General features: G+C 40.1%; 1 protein-coding gene across 1 annotated transcript; it reads right to left on the bottom strand.

Annotated features, from left to right (window-relative positions):
• Positions 1-1,001: 1,001 nt before the first annotated feature.
• On the bottom strand, positions 1,002-21,728 carry nckap1l (NCK associated protein 1 like). Its single transcript, XM_085354726.1, has 31 exons — positions 21,613-21,728; positions 20,318-20,428; positions 19,831-19,923; positions 17,109-17,165; positions 16,658-16,800; positions 16,193-16,283; positions 15,649-15,786; positions 15,201-15,249; positions 11,892-12,048; positions 11,418-11,474; positions 11,225-11,321; positions 10,925-11,034; positions 10,570-10,702; positions 10,381-10,462; positions 10,209-10,267; positions 9,971-10,116; positions 9,725-9,857; positions 9,204-9,323; positions 8,672-8,811; positions 7,914-8,045; positions 6,940-7,158; positions 6,608-6,738; positions 5,273-5,370; positions 4,671-4,764; positions 4,196-4,278; positions 3,850-3,930; positions 2,839-2,932; positions 2,624-2,740; positions 1,941-2,050; positions 1,348-1,437; positions 1,002-1,118 (listed from the first exon to the last, which is right to left on the bottom strand). The coding sequence occupies exons 1-31, from the start codon at positions 21,700-21,702 to the stop codon at positions 1,002-1,004; spliced, it is 3,372 nt and encodes a 1,123-aa protein (XP_085210852.1). The 5' UTR covers positions 21,703-21,728.
• Between the last annotated feature and the right edge of the window lie 468 nt (positions 21,729-22,196).

Genomic DNA, 22,196 nt, shown 5'->3' with positions numbered 1-22,196 from the left:
CTCTACTACACAGGCAAAGAAAAATCTCCATTAAATCTTTACGAGTATAAGGAAGAATAAAAAAATAGAAAAGGAAGCTTACAAGGCGGGTAGATGCTTAATGGGAAGCATGATGAAATAAGAATGAGCAAATCTTCCACCTGATATGTAGCTATTCTGTGGACAAAAGTGATGAAAATATGAAAGGAAAGGAAGGCCGCTTTTCTGTCTAATGCACAGAAAAATATTTCTTCACATTTACAGATTAATTCTGTTCATAATTTTGCAGTTTATTCATGAACATTCATCTCCATAAATGTTCCTCATAGTGGGGACTGAAGCTCTCATGCTCCCGTGACAGGGCTCGGTCCCCGGTGTGCGCACGTACACATAAACACCGCACACAAGCACACACGTCTCCACTGTGGTAACCAAAGAGACACAACGGCAGCATGTGCCGAATAGACAGGGAGGAGACCGAAGAGAGGGCAAAATGGAAGAATGGTGTGACATGGCAAATATAGTTAGTGCAAAAATATAATCAGTGAGGGCCACCTAAAATTAGCAACAAGCACTTCCAGCTCCGTACAACTGGAGTGCATCATTTAAACTGTCCATGAAATATGGAGAGGACAGGACTATCATCCAGGGAGAGAGGATGAGGGCAAGTGAGGATGGAGGACAGACTGGAAATAGGAACTCGGGTTGAATACTCGTGAAAAAAGGGCAAAAAGCGTATTATTGTCTCTTTATTCATGGAAAGGTTGTTAGAAACAATGTTATACAGCATCTATGTATGCAATGATTTATGTACGATTGGATGGGGTTATATTTTAAAAACATATATTATTGTACTCATGATGTATCTAAAGTATAATACTGAGGATGTTACAAAATGCATCTGATTTTTTAAAAGGTTATTATGTAAACTGAGCGCTATAACACTGACATTGTCAAAAAGTACAGCACATATTAAATTAATCTGAATAAATGTTAAACGAAAAGTATTTTTAACAAGGTCTTCAGCCCAGAGTCACAATGAAGGACTTGTACACCTCCCTGTAGGCATTTCGGAGGAGAACGTACGGGAAGCAGCTCTCCAGCATGTCTTGGCTCAAGAACGGAGACTCCTCCACGATCTAAGTGAGTGAGGTTTAAAAGGAGTCGTTAATTGTTCAATTATAAATGCTTTGAAGAAGAGAGGCATTAAAGAAGACGCTGCAGGTCTGACCAGTCATTGTAAAGAGAAAAAAATCCTCAGCTAATTAACAGCCACAGGCTTTTCCATTTAGTCAGATGATAAACTTGCAGATTCCTCTCTGTAAGTTCAAAGCGCATGAATGATTCTCTACACGCTGCCACACCTACCATGTGCAGGAGCAGGTAGATGGACTCTCGGTTTTTGATCTCCATTCTCTCCACATTTTGTCCCAACTGAAGCAGCGTGGACGAGGCCAGCTGTGGAAGGACACGAGGACAAAAAGACGTTTTTGCTGTAATTGTCCTCATTTGTCTTTCACCATATGACTTTTGCATTTGCTGAAAATCTACGCATCAGCTTGGATGAGTGTTGTCTGTGAAGCTGTTTGTTTCAGTGTTTTCTAACCTTCCGCTCTCATGATTTCTTGCTATGACTCAATTTCCACCTACACCACTTGTTGTAAGGAGAGATAAGAACTGTTTGTGTGTTTTTTCCTTCGCAGACTTAATTATTAAGAATACTTTTAGAGCCCATCAAGCATTTCACATAAAAAACAGCCAACGTCTGATAAAAAAGATGCAGCATGATGGTGCGGGCAGTCTAACTGATCTTTTGTGTTGTATATTTGTTGTTTTACTTATTAGCTTTTCAAAGTTGGGGTGTAAACATAGTGAAAGTCAGGATTTAATTTATTCAGTATTGGTTTAAATCATTCAGTATTTGTCCAAACCACATCACAATCAGCATCTGTGTCACTCACCAGGAGAAACTCTTTGAGCTGCTGCTCGATGTTCTTGTTCTGGATGGTGAACATGGCAGCAGCCAGCTGGTTGATAGCTCTAGCTAAACAGTGGATGTTGTTGTTGTGGCCTAAAGAAATATAAATTAAAAAAAGCTATTACTACCACAGAAAGGATGAATTTGAGGCCCAACGGTTTTGGAAAATTTACTTAATGAACACTTAAGAGGAAGCATGCTGAGCATATTTCCTCTGGCTTACAGGGCACATTTTTTTCAAACATGTCAATGGAAAATCGAGGCAAAGAAAATAATCTGTGACAAATGCCACTCTGCCCTTTGATGGAAATCTGAGCTATTGCTCCTCTTAATGTTTTAGTCTAGGCACAGAGCCAGGCACTTGGGGTCAGCAGGGCCACATGCCAAGAGTAACTGTATCAATGCACGTCAGACAAAGTTATCTGTAAACAAAAGTCCCTCACAGAAACGTGTTTCTCATTAACTGACATGCTTTGCTTCAGACCATGCCAGACTGGAAAGTATGATACACAGAGATGCTAATACGCCTCATGTTTCAGGGCAGAGTACCTCTTTTACACACTATCAGCAGCCGGTAAATAATGACAGGAAGACGGACAGATTAGCCTGGAGAATAATCTCGGTCAAAAAACGATAAGCAGCTGAAAGGAACAAATAAATATTCACCTCCGTGTTCTCGGTTGTAGAACGAGTTGGGGTCGAGGGCTAATAGGGGCAGGGACACGGCAATGTAGACGAGTAACAAACGGGACAGCTTGTGCTCCTCGTCAGGGGATGTGTTATCTGCAGGTTTTTAAGTGAAACGTATAAGAAAAAAGTTAAATAAGCCATTAAAGTGCAATGCACCATATCGGGGGTGCTGATCATAGTTTAAGTGTTACCTGTCTGCATGCTGCGAATAGCTGCAACAAGGCTAGGATCGATATCACATGGTAGCCCTGCAGCAGAAGCCAGCTCATATATGCTCAGAGTTACCTGTAAGGTCACACAGTATTAGAGACAATAAGTGGATGGTGCTTGAATAGAGTGCATTTAATTTTTTTGCATGCAGCATCTCCCTTTTTACCCTAAAGTTTCCCCTTTAGGTACACAAAACGATGATTTAATGACTTGCTTGTCAGAGTTCAAATTTAATGCTTCATTTTAAACGTTTAAAATTTCCTGCATTTCCTGCAGACTGTGGGATCCTGATCTGTGCTTTGCATTTCATAACACAGCAATAACAGTTTACTTTCCAAGGAGTTACACTAAGTCGGCAGTGGATGTCTTTGTCTTGACACACGGCGTTTGATCTTGCCCTATTTCTGGTTGCATGCATGGTTGGCCTGTCTGGGCAAAATGTTTCCACTGATGTGGTTCAGAGAGCAACGCTGCAGCAGCAATCAGACTCTCTCACAGAGGCATGAGGGGGCTGCTGACGTCTTTGGGGTTATCCTGGCCCCGGACTGTGGCACGGCTGTCAAGCCTCAATCAGAAGCCAGACGTAAGTAAAGTGAGGGAGAGTTCATGAGTCACAGTCACACAGATTGGTCCAGAGGGAGATAAGGAATTTAATATGTTTGGTACTTTACCAAAATGTTGTTTCTTTAAGCTCCCCAGCTCAGATCTACTGTTGTTCTCCATCTGTTATTTTAATATATAAATTATGGAGCACCCGTACATGCTATATTCTATACTCATAAACAAGTAAATAATGATACATTTGCATTGCATTTGGAGTGTTAATACAATAACAGTGTTCATTTTTTCCACAGTGACACAACCCAAGGTCGATCAGCTGCGATGTGATGATTCACAGGCCATGAAAATTTGATTACTACACATTCGTTCTTGAGTGAGATCTCCATATATGGATGTGTTTTTCTAGCTGTAGGGTAAAAGCTGGGATTTACCTGGATGTCAGCTTCAGGGTTGCTGAAGTCTCTCAGGCACCGAATGGGTCCCGTCAGGTAGGGGCAGTGTTTATGCAGGATCTAAATTATAGAGTTATATGATGAAATATTACTGAGATCATATCTCAAGAAAGAAAAACACCTTTTTATATTAAGAGCTTTTTTCGAGAAGTTATTATTCATCTATCATGTGTAGTCTTCATTCTAGTGCAGAAGAAATGCCGTTTTAGTGTAAAATTATACGAATCATGGGGAAAAAAACCTTGAAATGAAGTGAATCTAAACTATATTCTAATCAATTTCATCATAAGATAAGTTATTTTATCATAATCCTGTTGGACATTACATCTTTCAGGCATTCCTGGACCATGGCTCTGAAGGACAGAATCACACCGATGATGGTCATCCTCTTCAGCACGTTCTCTCCACCTAGAGGTGCGTATAAAGGACATCGGGGGGTTTACAGCTGTGCTCCTGCAGCGTTTCATGCATACTCAAGCACAAGTAGAACGAGCAGACAATCCATGGTTTACATTACTGTGGGCAATTCTGTCGCTAATCATGGCTCAAGTGAACATGCTATTATAAACTATAACAGGTGAACTTGTGAAACTGGGACAAGAATGCCACTCAGGTAAAGGTGGTCAACTTACAAGATTATACACAGAGTTTTTATTTCCTGTTCAGTATATTTTTAATATTATCACGATTATTATTATTATCCATCCATCCATCCATTGTCTTCCACTTATCGTTGTTGTGTGGATATGTACATTGTTAAATTGTTATCTCCTCGCTGTGCTCCATCCTCCAGTTCTCACCTGTCAGCCTCTTTTTCAGATTGACCATTTCCTCAGGTTTGTCAAAGTTGTTCTTCATTTGTACCAGGACATCCATGTTCTCAACCACCATTTTCTACCAGCAGAGAAGGAAGCAAAATAAGTGCTAACAGTTGGATGTTAAAACAGGGAGAGGTCAAAGGTGTGAAAGAGCTGTGTGGCAGCATCGTTTCATTTCAATCATAGGTGTAAAGTGGTGAGCCAGTACACCAGTACAGCTGCATTAACCCCTCTCTCATGTGTGAGAGTCTATTGTTTCTCCACCAAAGCATGAGCGAAGACAAGTGTTATTAGTGGTCTGTCTCTCTGCTAGACTACAGAAAAGCCACCAAGGAGAACTGAAACAACTTGGTGAACAGACCTCAAAAGCCTTTATGCAAGACATAAAAAACAGTGCACTGCACTTGCTGCACTGTGTGCGCCGCATACACACAATCAGCAAAAGCAAAAAATGCTGACGTAAGCAGTAAATGCTGATATGAAAGCCACACCTGTGCTTTCCTAAAACAAAATATGCTCATTTACTGAAATACTAAAAGAAAACAATAAAATCGTTGAAACATTTGCACTGATTCATACTGTACCTTAAGCTCAGTGACTTGAGAGGTGATGTGCCACATCAGGTTCTCGCTCAGAAACTTCAGGCCATATGCACCAATTAGCTCTGCCAGAGCCTGTAACTCTGTTCAGAGGTTAATACGAACAATTTAAGGATAGTGAAAAGCAAGGGATCAACAGCAGTTTAAAGCGGTGCCAGATTCACAAAAGAAAGCTTAGATGAAGATGTATTTGTTTCGAGGAGATGAGAAAAGACACTGCTTAAATTTGATTTGTGAGTGTAACTGAGTCAGTGAGACAGAAACAACTGCAGCTATTAGGCCGTTCACTCGACTTGACTTCTGAATGAACACGGACAAATAAGGATGTGTGTGGCTGAAATTGGAAATAGTTCATGGACAGGCAAGTGACTCACTCTGAGGCAAACAGATACTCACTGAGGAGTAAATATAGAGAACAAAGATGTCATTGTGTGGGCGGGTGTTTTGTATCCTGCACATGTTTGCATGCATGAGCCGAGGTCTTTAGCGAAGTGCATATAGCCTTAGTGTAGTCATAAAGAGGTACATTACTCCTGCGGGGTGGTGTGGAGGTGGACCCGGAGGTTGTGTGGAGGAGAGACATGCTGGAATAATTATGAGGTATGGAGGGAAAAGTGGATGAGATGATAAGTAATACTGCAATTCAAATTATCCAAGCAGGGCCAGAATAAACTGCATGACACAGCGTGTGCAAGAAAGTACTTCACACCGCCGCAGTGACAAGCTCCACATCCTCTTGTGCAATAGCGCTTCCTCTGCATGCCGTCACAGCAGTCGACGAGACATACGTGATTTTTCTAAACAGAGTGAGTCATCTCATGTACTCTGGAATCACCATCACTAAACTTCCACAGGGGAATTATTTTGAGTCTATCAGGCATACAAACATGGTTTGGCAAAAACCAATAAAAGATAAAAAAATAAATAAATGAAAACGTGTCCTTTGTCACAGGATAAAAAGTGTCAGCTGGGGGATCTGCTTTCAGATTACACCCAAGTGACTGAAATTATTCAGGCTACTGTAGCTTAAGTACAGGAACCGAGTGCGTGACAAGCTCATAATAAAAAGTTGGATATGTTGCTATGGATACTACGGCCTGCAAGTCACTGATAAATGTCTTCTGAATTACCAGCCCGTAACGAACCGGGCAATATAAGACTATACAATATATTTCCAAATACATCATTACCACATTCTTTTTTTTTACCCTCACTTTCACTTTTATTTTTTGTGAAAAGAAGGCGATAGCACAAAAATCTGCAAAAGGCACAGCTTGTAGGACAATTTTTTAAATTATAATAATCAAACTCCAGGCTGACCTGATATATCTGAGAACTCCTCTGCTCTGAAACTTGGTTCCGTGTCAGTAACCTGGCTCATAAAGCAGTGCAGCGTAGGACAGTGGACGATGAGGGAGTTGCTAGCCTGGCGCAGAAGACTCTCGAGGAACCTGGATAAAAGGAAAACCCACAAAACAAGAAACATATGGTAAGTGATAGAAGCTCAGCAGGATTTACCTGTATGCAAAGTGGGTTTCTGTTTGTAATGCATTTCCTACAAGTGTCCAGGAATTAATATACTTTATACATGAATCACTGTATTTTGATATGTGTGTTTAAGTACAGTAGATACACCTATACATGAGACAGACCAGTTTGTGTAGAGAGTTGTAATAGTCTGCCCTCCGTGGGAGTCGAGTGGCTGAGTTTGCTGCAGCAGTACGCTCTTCACCAGCCGGGTGACGTCCACATTGATGTAGCACGAGAGGCTGTGCAGATTGGCTACATAGGCTCTTATCCCTGCCAGGAGGTCAGAGGGACGGGTAATCTCCTGGGTGGTCTGGTTGTAATTGGTCATTCTCACGATGATTCTGGAGAAACATGTTTAACCAACGTCACTTGTCATTGGGCTGAAGTGGACTGAGGGTGGACAGATGGGACCTTAAAATGGGTTAAACGAGCCATGGTGACTCGGCGCTGCTCCAGGGCTTCGCTGTCAGTTTTCTCTTTTTGTAAGACCTTCATTCTCTCACTTTCTGTCCTTGACGTTATTTACAGTTTCAACTAATCACTGAAAGCATGCCAATCGTCAAGTGCGCTGATAATCATCAGCTAAGGCAGCGAGACTGAGTGAAGTATATACAGAGAAACACTGGGTTACCCTGGTACCAAAATCTAATCTAAACAGCAATAAGCACTGAAATGATACAGAGCAAGGGACATGATGAATCTCTTCTGAGATTTTAAGCTGGTAGAACACAGCTTGTAATGATGAGAAAGTGGGGCTCACTACAGAGATGGAGAAGGCACTTTACAAGAGCCAAATGAAAAATCAAAGGCTTGCTGGTTTTTTCTGCTCTCTGTCAAGTCCTGCAAAAAAATTATTACTTTTTAGGTTTAATACTTCTGCAAGCTCTATTCATAATAGAGGTGAAACTTCTAAACAGAATGCATGCAGCTCCCATTCAACTAATTTTAACATATAGTGAGCATTGTGTTGATATGCACAATGTTACATTTGCATAGCATAAATTAACATTAGATCTTTTTTTGCAATTAAAGCAATTGTGAGCATTAGATTTCTGCTCCTATGTGCTCGTATATAAAAACCCGTATCCCCACATACTCAGAAAGACGCGTCTCAAGTTGAGATATGAGGAACTCTGTAGGGACAACGATGTGGTCGAAAACAACAAAGTCACCGCAAAGACTGTAGCAGGAGCAGAGCTCTGTCAGCATCAGGTGCAGCTTGTCCATGCTAGAAAAAAGGAGGCAAGAGAGAAGGGAGGGTATAATTGTAAAGACAAATATTCAACAATAACACTGTAAAACATATCTGGTTTATGTGTAAGCTGAGGCTGAGGGGAGGAAAAATGAATTGACAGAATTACAACTTTATTAATGAGCTTTCTAAATTTGGCTACTTACACGATGTGATCAGACGCTGAAAACACTGAAATAAAATGTAATGCCAGTAAAACAGTGCTGTGTGTTCTATCTAAAGGGCGACGGTGCTTCGTTTTTCACATTTAAAGGCTTGACTCAGCACCTGACTGATTCACCTCAGAGGGACTTAAAGTCCAAAATCAATTACACCTTGCGAAAGAGTACTTTCATCCTCTTTTCCTAATAACTAAAAGCAAGAAATTTGCGAGGCAGTGAAAGAACTGATTTGATCCGATTCTCTTGCGTGATTATGCAACTGCTCTTTGACTTCAACGAGCTCTGCTGAAAAAAAAAAGCATTTCCAGAGGGTAATAGGGGTGCGTCAGCTAAACTCATTTAGACGTACTCAAACCATCTGCCGGTTCAGAAGAGGTGAAAACAAATCATATGGTTGAGAAAGAGATGAAAATAATCAGGGCAAACAAAAAGAAAGCTGACTTGTTAGCGACCGTCCTGTCTTTCCTGAGGCTCTCAGCGCCTGGCTTTTCTTTTTGGACCTCTCCTTTTTTTGGCATCTGCTTTTTTTGCTTTCTGTATCGGGCAGCGCTGATGGTCTCCGCGCAGTGCTTCGGCAGCAGCTGAGGGGTTATCAAGTAGGAAAATGCATGCAAAAAAAGAAAGGAGAAAGACAAAGACAGATTGAGAAAGAGAGAGAAGGAGGGTGGTAGAATTAAATCCATGCAAATATAAAGTGACATCTTCAAAAACACATTATGCAACTTTTCATTCGCATTGCAGAAATCTTGTCAAAAAGTAACCGTTTCATCACATTTTTCTCAAGGGATTAAAGAAACAACATGACTTAATCAAATCCAGAAATGCAGACCTGCCTTATCATTTTATTCAAATTCCCAAGTCTGTTCCCTGCCTCCAGCTATGGCAAGTGTGATTACATTTGGATATGGATTTTGGCAGGGCAAATCTGTTAGATAATTAGTTTTTTAAAGCCTGAAATAGACTGGGACTTCACCTGATCGCAGAGGTTGCGCTGCTCAGCACATATCTCTAACACAACAGTGCTGGTCTGCTTGGCTATCTGCTCCAAGAAGGTGACACACAGGCACAGACTTCTCTTCTCCATTGCCTGTACCTGGAGACACAAGAAACACAAGTGTGTGTGTGTGTGTGCTGGCACACAAAACACAGAACATGGAGGAAGGTATGTGCAAACATACAGACAGGTACCTGTCAAAGCACAAATACCTCTACACTGTTGAATGAGCTGTTTTAATCAACTTAAGTACTGCAGACTGAGCTGGGAAAGAGTGTAGATAAAGACAATGCACAAATCTGCACTCATTTAGTCACAACAAAAAGAGGTCTCGATTTCTGTGTAAAATTATTAACTTTGTCATCAATGTATAATGCATGCTATAGCAGTCATAAACTACGATTCACCACGAGAGCTACAAATCAACAATCATGTCTGCTGTCCTCACCACCTTTAGCTGGTGATTTATAGCTTCCTCAGCAAGATAACTGAACACTGACCTCTTCTGGGCAGAGAGGGTCTCCACTCTGACTGAAGTGAGCACAGGCCAAAGGGAAGGCCATGAGGTAACGCTTCATGGTCACCTCCTCGCTGCTCTGGGTAAACATCTTCTCAAAGACACGAGGGTAGAAGCTGTAAAACAGAAAAAAGAGTTGTGAGAGAAGAGAAGAGAAGAGAAGAGAAGAGAAGAGAAGAGAAGAGAAGAGAAGAGAAGAGAAGAGAAGAGAAGAGAAGAGAAGACTGACCAGAAGATGGACAGCTCAGATGTCTCATACAGCATTTCTTCTACAGCGTCCACCATCTTCGTGTGAAACTGCGTCAAGTTCATCACTTTTGCCAAGTCGGGATAGTCCTTTAGCGGAAGGGGGGCCTTATTCACACTTGTGTAGGCCTAAAAAAGATGAAGATGCGACGCTGGTTTCTGCTGCAAACATGCATTTTACCTGAACTCTACATCACAGTCTATGCATTAAACTTGCTTACCTGTAATCTTAGCCAGTCCAGTCTAAGAGCCCTGAAATCAAACTCCTCTTTGTTGTCCACTGCAGGGGAAAAGCCAGTCATGGTCATTATAATTCTGGTTACTGATAAGTGTCTTTATTTGGTTGTTTCCTTGTCTATTCACAGGTAAATGCTCAGTAATGCTTTTGATTACCTTGTTTGACTGAGAGACCAGAGAGAGTTGAAACAAACGAGCTCATTAGGACTGACTCCTCCTCTGGACACACGTACATGTTCTACGATGGAAAAAAGAAAATACTCTAATAAACACTCTAATAAAAAAAACACTGTGTGCTTTAAACTACTGCTTTATATTCACACACATACTCCTACGTTCAGGTACCTGTATGGTGTCGTTGAGAACTAAGGCATCAAACTGTGCCAGGTACTGCACATGGTAACGCTGAACTACGTTGTTGTACTTTCTCATTAGACCTCTTAATTTCTCCATGTAGTACAGCAACTCAGCCAGCTGACTGGAAAATGTAAAAAAAAAAATCGTGAAAAGAATGAACGGACACAGAAAACTGTCATTTGAAAGTTGAAGCCATGATCAGATATACAGTATCAAATCAAAAAAGGTTTTTTTTTGTGAGTGGCATGCCTCATTTATTTCACTGCTGCTGATCTCTGCCCAGCGTCAGCATCACTAGCAGCTACAGCAGCCCATAGCCACGCTTTACTTTCTCTGCACTTACTTGTCAATGTAGTCCTCGGGAACCTTTAACTTTGGCATATTCTCAGAGTGTCTGACGAGCCAAAGGATCTCGTCACGGGAAAATGAAAGAGCCATGAAGACAAACAGCGCCTTGGGGATTTGATTGGCACACAGAACACAGAAGAAAAATGAATGTTAGGAAAAAGTTTCAGATTTGGTTTGGTAGCAGTTAAATTACCATGAAATGTGAGACTGCTGGATGTGTGATGTCTACGGCCAATTATCACAATGTGAATGTGTCTTTGTGAAAGATCTTGCAATAACGACGTTACTGGTCTACCTTAGGTCCCAGAAGTCCAGGCTCATCCTCCAGAACTTTACATAATTCCTTCAATGCCCCTCTGAGGAAATGCCGCCTCTCTCTGTGCATGGCCCCGCTATCCAGAGAAAAATACACAAGGTTACTGGTGTTATAGCTCATGTCACAGATAAAATATATGAAATAAAAACATGCCGTCTCCTGCCAGGCTTACCCATTGACTAAAACATGCTCACGGCATTCCTTGATGTCTGCAATTCGTTTGTTGTATCTGATGAAAAAGAAAAAACATGTTAATAAGATCAAATATTGCTGCGATAATGACAAAGTGTCTTCATTTTCTTTATTAGCTTCATGTTAACCTCAGTCTCAGTTTTTATTAGAAATTAATATATGAAAAGATACTGCACTATAAATCAAGAGGATACTCTAAACATTATACTGCAAATCACACCACAATCACAGAAAGATCTGTTTCTTATCATTTCTTGTTGACCTTTTATCCCTCTATTCCTAATTTCAATTACAATGCGAGTCTGTTAAGGAGCCAATCTGCTCTGGTCGTCAGCTTTGACAGCTTGAAATCTCAGAATAGCATTATCTCATACCCATGATCTGATTTCTTAATTAGGGGCTTTTTCTCACAGTCCCCAATGCAGAGTACACTATAGCAGCATCGGCTGCATACCCTTTAATGTTGTCGAAGAGGTCCTCTGACACTTTGTGTATGTTGAGGACTTCATCTCTGGTGAGGGTCAGGTAGATGCCGCTTCGCAGGCCCATCTTCCACAGCTCCTGGGAGGCTTGGTTTGAATTAAGGCTGCTGTGGCACAGCAGGAAGCCAACTACAGGAAGGACAGTTAGCAACTGTCATCAAACAGTCTACACAACTGAAGGAATACTGCTAGTTACTATGTTACATATTTCTTTCTTTTCTTTCTTTTCACAACTTGAATTCCCAAAAGTATCTGATATTTAAGCTGAGAAAATGTATCGTTTTAAGATAGCAAGTATGAATTTAACGGCAAGAACACATCTTGGAAAAGCTGGAATGTGGGTAAGAAAATCATAGAAGAAATAACTGATGCTAAAGCTACAGCTGAAGGAGCATTTTACAACTAATAAGGTAAATTTCCCACACTCTGTAACATAACTGGGTTGATGATAGACAGAGATTCACCAGTATACAAAAAAGTGCATCCACAAACTGTGGCACAATTTCAGGATAATATTCCTTAACGTAAAATTTCAAAACTTTCACAAAGATTACATAAAAACATCAAAAGGTTCCAAGAATCTGGAGAAATCTCTGTGTGCAAAACCACGGCCAAAATTTAAAATAAGGTGCTCGTGATGTTTGGGCTCTCAGGTGGCCCTTCATTAAAAACGAGCATGATTCGTGAACACTTCCAGAAATCACTGTCTGTGGACACAGTTCACACAAATGCAGGTTAAGCCTCTGTCAGATGGATAGATGGATACCCCCATCTGCCCTCTTCTCTGGGCCAGAAGTCGTTAAAATGGGCTGAGGCAAAGTGGAAAGCTTTGGGTTAGAGGAATCAAAATCTGAAATTCTTTCTGGAAAACATGGACACCACATCCTCTGGACTAAAGAGAAGAGAAACCATCTTGATGTCAAGGTCAGTTCAAAAGTCTGCATTTCTGATGGTTATGAGTGTTATGAGTGTCTGTGAAATTGGCATTTTGCACATCTAGAAAGGCACCAACAATGCAGAACAACATATGCTCCCCATCCAGATAATGACTTTTTCAGGGAAGACTTTATTTCAGTGCGACAATGTTAAACCGCTGTCATGTTCCTGGGTCTGTCGACCCAGCGTTTTAGTTTATTTGGAAGTTGATGTTTGTTTAAGCTCATTAAGTTGGTGAAGTTCATTTGTTTATTACATTCCCTTTGTGTTTTCAACCCCTGTGTTAAGTAGGGTTGCCAACCGTCCCTTGAAAAACGGAATCGTTCCGTATTTGGAAACAAAAGTATTGAGCTGAAAAGGGACACACTTTATCAAATGGTTAAAAAAATAATTTCACACACAAGAAAAAGAGCTAAAAAATTCCCCACACTGGCAAAGGTGAAGACAATCGGGTCGCCCAACCCTGGCCACGAGGTGTCCCCTATTTATTTTTCAAGGAGTTGGCAACCCTAGTGTTAAGTCTTTCTTGCCCTTCATGTGTTTCATGTCTTTTGTTAAGTTCATGTCGTCTGTGTTTCATTATGTTTCCTGTTTTATTTTGAAAGAGGTCCTGTGTTCCTGCGTTTAGTTTTACATTTCCCCTGTGATGTCGTTATGTTCATGTGTGTCAGCTGTTTCCCCATGTGTTGCCACTTGTCCTGATAACTTCTTGTGTGTATTTAAGTCCTCTGTCTTCCTGCGTTCAGCATTGTGTCCTCCTTCATGCTGTGTGTTTCTCTCTGCGGCTCCCTGTGTGTGTTTTCTTAGAATCTTCCCAGTTTAGGTTTGGTAAAGTTTTCTGTTCAGCAATAAAAGCTGGCATTTTGAGTTCAGTCCTGTTTCCCTTGAGTTTGCGTTTGGGTCCAATTCCTGCCTGCACACAGCCGAATCATGACAACCACATACTGCATCTAATACAGCAGCATGGCTTCATGCTGTAGAAGAGTCCGAGTGCTGAACTAGCCTGTCTCCAGATGTTTCACCAACCGAGAAATACAACAAAAAAGACCCAGGACTGTGGAGCAGCTGGAATCCAATATCAGATAAGAACAGGACAACATTCCTCTTCCTAAAGTTCAGCAGCTGCTCTCCTCAGCTCCAGATGTTTACTGTTGTTAAAAGAAGAGTGGTGCTGCACAGTGGGGAAAAATGACCCTATTCAAAATTAACTCTATTATTTTCGTAATTTTTTCAGTTGGAACATTTGATATGTTTTCTGTGTTCCACATGTGAATAAAAATGGGTTTATGAGATTTGCAAATCACTGAATCATGTTTTTATTTACATTTACACTGTATCCCAATACCTAGGGAACAAACACAGTTTGTTACCATCTCGTTAGTGCTATGAGTCCAAAGCTTGGCTAGTCCCGGGATGGTGTGCAGTATGTCCTTAAAAAAAAATGAGGAAACTGGAAAAGTGAATTACAAAAGAAGGACCAGGCCTGATTAAACTACTATCTACAGAAGACAAACAGTATCTGAAAGTCACGATCTTAGGAAATGGTGCAAAAAAAAGCCAACAAAGATATGACACAGGACCTCAGAGACGCATCTAGAGCTTCAGTTTAACCATCAGCTGTTTGCTGAACCTTCATTAGAATTGGTGTCTGTGGAAGACAAGAAGCCATTCTCATGAAGGGCAACAGGGAACAGAGGCTGAGGTGTGCTGAATTAGCGCCCGGACCTCAACATCACTGGAGCAGTGTGGGATCATTTTAATACAGAACAGAACAAAAGACAGGCATCGTCCAAAGAAGAGCTTTGAACCCTTCGAAGAGCCTCAAATTAGTCTTTATTTCTACAGTGTTGTTTATCACAACACAGTCGCCTCAAGGCGCTTTATATTGTAAGGTAGACCCTATAATAATAGAAACAGAGAAAACCCGACAACCATATGACCCCCATATGGCGACATTGGAAAGGAAAGACTCCCTTTTAACAGGAAGAAACCTCCAGGAAAAACAGGCTCCGGGAGGGGCGGGGCCATCTGCCGCGACCATTTGGGGTGAGAGAAGGAAGACTACTTAAAGAAATGACAAGACAGAGAGCCCAGGTTCCTTAGAAGTGTACATACTCAATTTTTAACTTACATGCTGTGTTTTCATTCATGTTTGCACGTTTCTATAAATCACTGCATCTATTTCCCATTTTCCTCACAAAATCATAAATAAATGAGGGGTGGCTTAACTATTACTGTGCACCCATTTTTCTCATGTGTGTTACATGTGGGTATATCCAATAGGTTCTCAAACCACTTAAATTCTGTAACAAATACATTTAAATTGGAAATATAGAAACACTTACTAATAATCCAACGCTCCATTGTCTCCATAGACAGGTATTCGCACGCCATCTGTAGAAGACAACCAACTTATTAACTCCCACAGACTCATTTACTGTTGGCAACATGAATAAAGTCTTTACTTCAGCTGTTATACATCCCTTTTCTATACTGTGTTTTGGTCCTTTTTCATTTGCAGGAGTATTCGCTGCCTTCCAAAGTGTAGATTTTTATACAAGACAAAGTATATTCAATATAAAAAAAGTTGGGGCATAAGCAGAAAAAAGCTAAAGGCACACAGTTTTCATAATTAAGTGTTTTAAAGATGCAGAATAAAAACAGAACTCACATAAATAACCTGAATAAATGCATTCACTCTTATGCTGGTAGTAAAACATTGTCATATTTCTCTACACCTCGTCTCACTATTTCAAAACAGGAGTTGAGGGTATGAGAGGAAATGAGACTCACAGTGTCACAACAGGCTGAGTCCAGCATGGCAGCTGGAGCACTGAGCAGGCTGAGGAGTTGGGCGCTTCGCCACTGCTCTGCTGGCAGGTTCCTCCGTGGGTAGACCATCTTCAGCGAAAGCAATGCTGTTGTCACAGCCTGACAGAGGGATAGAGGTGCAAAGGACACCAAGTGAGGAAGACGGATGGATATGAGAACATTTTAAAAGCCAAAAGGACGAAATTCTGAGAGAAGGCAATGCTTTAAAAACCTGATAAATGGTAATTTGTTTTGTTGCACGCACACGGGCATATTTCAAGATAACCCATGAGTAAACCCTTTTAATGGTTCATCATTGAAAAACAAAATAGTGGAGAAAAAGGCAAACTATAATAAAACGTTTTTGTTTCATAGAGTGGTGAAGGCATAAAAGAAGTTGGGTTGTTCAGGTGCAGGGAAAAAAGAAAAACACCTTTTATATAAAAGAACTAGCATTTTGCATACTTTACTGTATTTAAAGTTTACCTTTGTACTTGGACAGCTAATGACACATTTTTGAATTTACCTTTGTATGAGGGCCAAACTCCTCCGTGAGCTTCTTCCAGGGATGATCATACTCCAGAAACATCTGGCCAAGCCGAGGGTAGGAGGGGTCACTGTAGGGGTCACATTCAGTGGAGGCATGACAAGAGCAGCAAAGCTGCAATACCAGTGCAGCACAGTACTATTTTAATCCAACTTACAAGGTTTTAATGAGAATAAAAACATCTGATTTAGATTTGTAATATTTTATGCGACTTACTTTGGAGTTGCTGAAATAATTCAGACTGTGGTTACTGCAAATGGCCTTGCATTAGCCAAACAAAGTGCGGCTTTTAAAGTAAGTAGTAACTAATGCTTAAAGTTCAAATGTATTATAATGATTAGAAAAATTGGAGTATTTGTGGATGAAGCGTTTAGCACTTGAAATTGTTTGCAGCCACTTTAAAAAGCTGCACGACGTTTGCTGAGGCGTCCATCTTTTCCCCACCTGCTTCCATTCGTCATCTCGTGGGCACAGTTGAACATTCCCACCAGGGCCTTCTTATCATCGATGCGAGAGAGCGTGATGATAACGGAGGTGTACGTGATGATCAGATCCAAGTAGTTTTTGGTGAAGTCAAAGTTGGTTGTCTGAAATCACAATTTTAGTGTCATCATTTGCTCTACGTTCCATTTCAGATATCACATATTAAAGGCAAAAAGATTATTTTGGATGGGTTTGGTGTGAAATATAAAGAACAGGTGCAATTTTAAATGTGGCAATAGCAGAAGAAGATGAAGCTCGGGCGTGAGAAGAAAAAGCAACATAATGTGCAATGTGTAATCAGGCTGCAGGAATAAGAAACACAGCAGCAGTATCAGAGTGACTGGTGACCAAAGCGAACAGGTAACAACTTTAATGTTTTCATCGAAACACTACCCACAGAGTAAATACTTACTATATCAAAGAAACACTGACAGGCGTCTATGGTGTTCAGCAACTCATAAACATGGTCCTGAATGGAAAAAGGAGGATTGGATTACAAATGACAGACCTGCATAATAAGAAAATTTGCCTTTGGTCATTATAAAGTTTAAAGAAAAATTTATAATCATGAATAATTTGTATCATGATTGAAGTCTTACAAATACCATGAATGTCTTGGCATTGCTGCAACCTCCACACAGAGAAAAATGAATATTTTGAGAAAGGTGTTAAAACCACAATGAGCTAACTGCCCTCGGTGTATGCAATATAATCAGGTCACAATAAACCACTCTATATGTAAATGTATTCTAATAACAAAAGGTCTGAAATAGTGAATGTGCAGAGCGAACAACGAGACAAACGTCACTCTGTTTACGACCGCCGGCACTGCGCTCTATTTTCAGGTTTGTCTTTTCTTATGCAGTAGAGTGAAAGTCTTGAGCCACCACTCATTTCTTCTATATCCTATATTTTGCTATGAAACCAGGAAATGGGTTCAACGATTTATAACCGTATGCAAGAACACATAGAAATACCACAAATAAGGCCAAAACTGAGTTTGTACAAATATAAAGAGCTTGTAAGTCAATATTCAGTATGATCGCCTTTATTCTTCAACACAGGCTGAAATCTCTCAGACTGTCTTGTAATTTCTTTAACCTCCTAAGACCCGAACTCTTCCATGGCATGTATTTTTAATTTTTCTTTGATATTTGGTCATTTTGGGGCCCGATGAATGTAAAAACAAAGAATTACCAGATTTTTTTTTAACCTTATTTTTGTTTTTAAGGAAAAAAAAGAGCCAAATATGAGGATATTCGTTTAAAATTTTGATAGAACAGTAGCAGTATAATGTCCTCGTAAGTGGCTATCAGGCCCTTCTAGAGCAAAATTCAGTATTTTGGTCTAAATAACCCAAAATGTGATGTCCACATATGTGGACGCCAGGTCCTAGGAGGTTAAGTCGTCTTCAGGAATAGGTCAGGCTTCTCAAAGGACATCACAAATGTCCTCTTAGGATTCTGGATGCCCTTTGTTCCATTCCCGATGATCCCACGCTGCCTCAGTAATGTTGAGGTCCTGGCTCTGGGGAGGACAGTCCATGACTGATAATGTTCCACTGTATATTTTTCTGTTCAGGTCACAGTGTGTTTGCTAAGCTGAAAAATTCATCTGTTGTCAATCAGAGACTTTCCATGGTGGCCTGAAATCACAAGATCCCCAACAGCACTGCTGAAACTATGACAGAGCCTCCACCATGTGTTATAGATCACTATGGACACTCGCTGTTGTACCTCTCTGCTGATCTTCTCCTTCCAGATTTAAGTTCATCACTCTCACTGATTTTCAGTTCCACCATGATATCTGATGGGACTTTGGTAGATGGATGAACTGAAGAGCCAGGTGCACGTCTCGGATTCTAATCCAGGTCTCTGTTGGATTTTTTTTCCTGTTTCTTGAGGACTTCATCATATATGTGCCAGGTTTTTGGCTAATTTTCTTTGAGATTCATTTTGTTGGTTTGATTTTATGCTTATCTTTAGTATTTTTTATAGATTCAACTAAAGACATAAGAAAAAGCTGTTCTTTCCAACAAGATAAAAATTGGTTTATGTGTAGATGCTTGTTCAGCCCTTGATTTATGTGTCTTTTTTATTCTTGAATGATTCATAGGTCAATGTTACGTGGCTTAACAAACAAAAGTATTCCTCTGAAAGGGATCAGGTACAACGTCTGGACGGAACAGAAAATGAGTGAAAAAGCAGCCAAAGAAAAACTTTAAGAGGCACTGTCACGGCACTGGGTCTGTAGCCCAGTGTTTTGTGTTTAATTTCTATCCCTCAATTATTGTTAGTCATGGTTTTGTTCTCTTGATGGTTTTCTGTTCACATTATATTTGTTTTTAGCTTCTAGTTTCAGTCACCGTGTCCTCCTTGTGTTCCACATTTCATATCCAGTCACTCATGCCTCTGTGTCAAGTCCGTGTCTCTGTGCATATGCTATGTTAGTGTGTTCAGTTTTGCTTCCCCTTTGTCTTATTTTTGTCTGATTTGTCCCAGCTGTGTTTCCACCTGTTTCCCATCCTCTCATTATCCTGCCTGTGTATTTAAGTCCTCAGTCTTCCCCTGTTTGTTGTCGCGTCCTCTTCATTTGCTGTGTGTTCCTGCATAAGTGCCAGGTTCCCTGGCCACATCATATGATGTCAAGTCTTGTCTAGTCATTTGTAGTTAAGTGCATGATTCTTAGTTCAAGTTAATCTTTTGTTTGTTTCTTTTTCAGTGATCATGTACCTAGTGTTAGTGTGTATTTTCCAGCAATAAAGCTGCTGCCTTTTTGTTAATTATTCTGTCTGTATCCTGCATTTGGGGCCTACATCCTGCCTGCCACACAGCACAACCATGACAGAGTCTGAATAACCTCCAGAAAGCCTGCAGAACTATTGCTCAAGACAATTTTAAAAAATTATAAGAAAGTCGGGTTCTTTAAAAGCAAAATATAAAGAAATGAGCGGCGGCTCAAGATGTCTTCACAGTTCTACATAAGAAATGATGCACAAGTAATTTTCAGTGTGATTAACTTTCACTTTTTCAATTATCATATATTGTGTTTCAATAACATACTCAATATCAAAAAACAACTGTGAGATTTTAAATGTGAATGAATGTGAGATGATGAAAAACAACTATATTCACCCTGAATTCAATGACATCCAGGAAAGATTCGTAGTAGCTCGTTGTGTTGGACAGCACTTCTGATTTCTGTCGCTGGATGCTGGTCAGATTTTGCTAAACAATAATGGAGACATCAGAGGTTAGATGTGAGGTGATGTTTAACTTCCTCTGTGGTTGATAGTGATTCATGAATTACAAGAAATACATGAACATAATACATAAAGAACATCAGCAAATTGGTAAATACTTTACAGTGCACTGCAAAAAAACACAGAAGTGCTGCTTTCATAAATCAATTTTATGTTCTCGAGAGCTCAAACTTTCATTTTCGCACGTTAATCTTTCTGGTACAACACAAGCAAAGCACTTTCTGGCATATTTAATGATGTTTTCATTTTCATTTCAAGAAACAGAACCTTTATGAACACAAGCCGACAAAACAAGAAGAAAAACATAGAGACGAACATTCGGGGAAAAATACGCTTGAACAAAAGCGGTTTGCACTTACAATGTTTCCCCTGTAGTCGATGTTGGGGAATCTCTTGTTGATATACTTGATGGCAGATTCCATGGCCTTATCTGTCAGGAAGGAGGGCCGCAGTTTGGGATCTCCACATGTCTAGATGAGAGGTGTGGAGATTAAGGACAGGAACATGTACAATATATTCTATGTCATGTTTTCACATTTCAGTTTCATAGCTTTTATTTTTTGTTTTTATTTTTAAGAGCCGCTCGACGATAGGTAGAAAATGCCAATGACAAGAAAACAATTAAAGTAACTTGCTTTGCTTTCACTACCCCTTTAAACAACCTCTTGAGCAAGATCATTAACATAAAACTGTTCCCGCAGGGCTGTTTAGAAGCTGAGAGCAAAAGGCTTCACTCAAAGCTCACAAGTGTGAGGGCAGAAGTGGAAAAATGCATTTGTTGGGGTTTTGCTGAAGTCTCAGCTGTTTATCCACTTCCCCTTGATGAATAGCATGCACATGGATGTAAACTGCATGCCGTTTCTCGAAATGTGTTGGTTGTCGGTGTGAATCCATTAGTCTCTCCAGTCATTTTACAATTGCCAAGACTCACGCTATCGACACACATGTGGCTAAAATGATCGTATATTTTTATTTGTTCACTAATTTTACTGCTTTTGTGGGAGTTTTACAGCTTTATGTTCAAAGTAACTGAAATTTGAGTTGACTGACAGCACAGACCAACTTCCTGTTTGCACTTCCTCTCCTCAAAAATACATTCAGCTAGAGCCTCAGTTGACAGTTTTCCCATCTTGCAAATCCAGTAAACACACAAAGCAGTTCCCCCAGCTCATAGTTTATATCTTTATATCTCTATATCTCTATATCTCATAACCAGAGTTTAAACTCCACCTTCAGAAAACCCTCCTGAGTTTGAGAATTTGTAAATTTCATGTCATCTGTACTGGTATAGCTCCTGTTTGAAGTTTGTTACTTCCGTGCATTAAAAATGAAACATGTTCAGCTCTTAAACTATTAGCAAACATTGTTATTGTTTTTATTGTTGCTATAAGGATGTGATCTGTACAGTGAACCTATCACTGCTTTGTAAAGGTTGTCAGGAAACTGAAAGGAAAATGATTCACAATAACTTCAAATCGAATTTACCGCTAAGCACTGAATCAGTGTGTGCTTACGTGTTTGCTCTTAGATACATTTTTATCATTTGATAACTCATATTTACACCAAAATAAATAAAATGAACAAGAAGTTCCTTATTTCTCCTCTTTGTAGTTCACACCATTTGTCTCTTAACTCTTCCTCTTTTTCCCCTCACCTTCTTAATGTAGTTCATTCGTATCAGCACCCCATTTCCTCTCTCATTGAGGATGGTGAGTTTTTCAGCCAGTTTCTGCTGGTAGTCCATGGCTCTGGGCACAAGATGCCTCTCCCTCCGTCCAAGCCTTGGCCTAGTCCTGCGTAGCGGTTGAACCCTGTGAAACAAGTGCACACAAGTGCCTCACCCTCTGACAAGTCACATGGTGTAGGTGGAGACAGGAACTGACAGAGCAGAGAGTGTGAATTACGCATGTTGTGATAATTATATGCCAAAATGACAACTGCAAAAAAAATTGTAAGAAAAAATGATACTGATTTGTGAATTAATGGCAAAAGGTGTTATCTTACTGTTAAACTTACACTGATGCACTCCTTTGTTGTGTGCAGTGCTCATCACCTCCTTTTGCTTTGTAAAAAAAACAAGAACAAACAAACAAACATTGTAAACAGGAAAAATGAAGAAAAGTTACAGTACAATTATATTAACAGCATTTACAATGATCACTTTGAATATTAAACTTTATAAACTATTGAGTTAGTATTGAACAGCAGGAGTGAATCCTCTACTTCAACACAAGGTGG

This window comes from Diplotaxodon limnothrissa, linkage group LG5, assembly GCF_057381915.1.
Source record: "Diplotaxodon limnothrissa isolate DT_005_m linkage group LG5, D_limnothrissa_male_GT1.1, whole genome shotgun sequence".
Lineage (NCBI taxonomy): Eukaryota > Metazoa > Chordata > Actinopteri > Cichliformes > Cichlidae > Diplotaxodon > Diplotaxodon limnothrissa.
The sequence above is the reverse complement of the archived record's forward strand: the minus strand, read 5'-3'. Positions and strand labels throughout refer to the sequence as shown.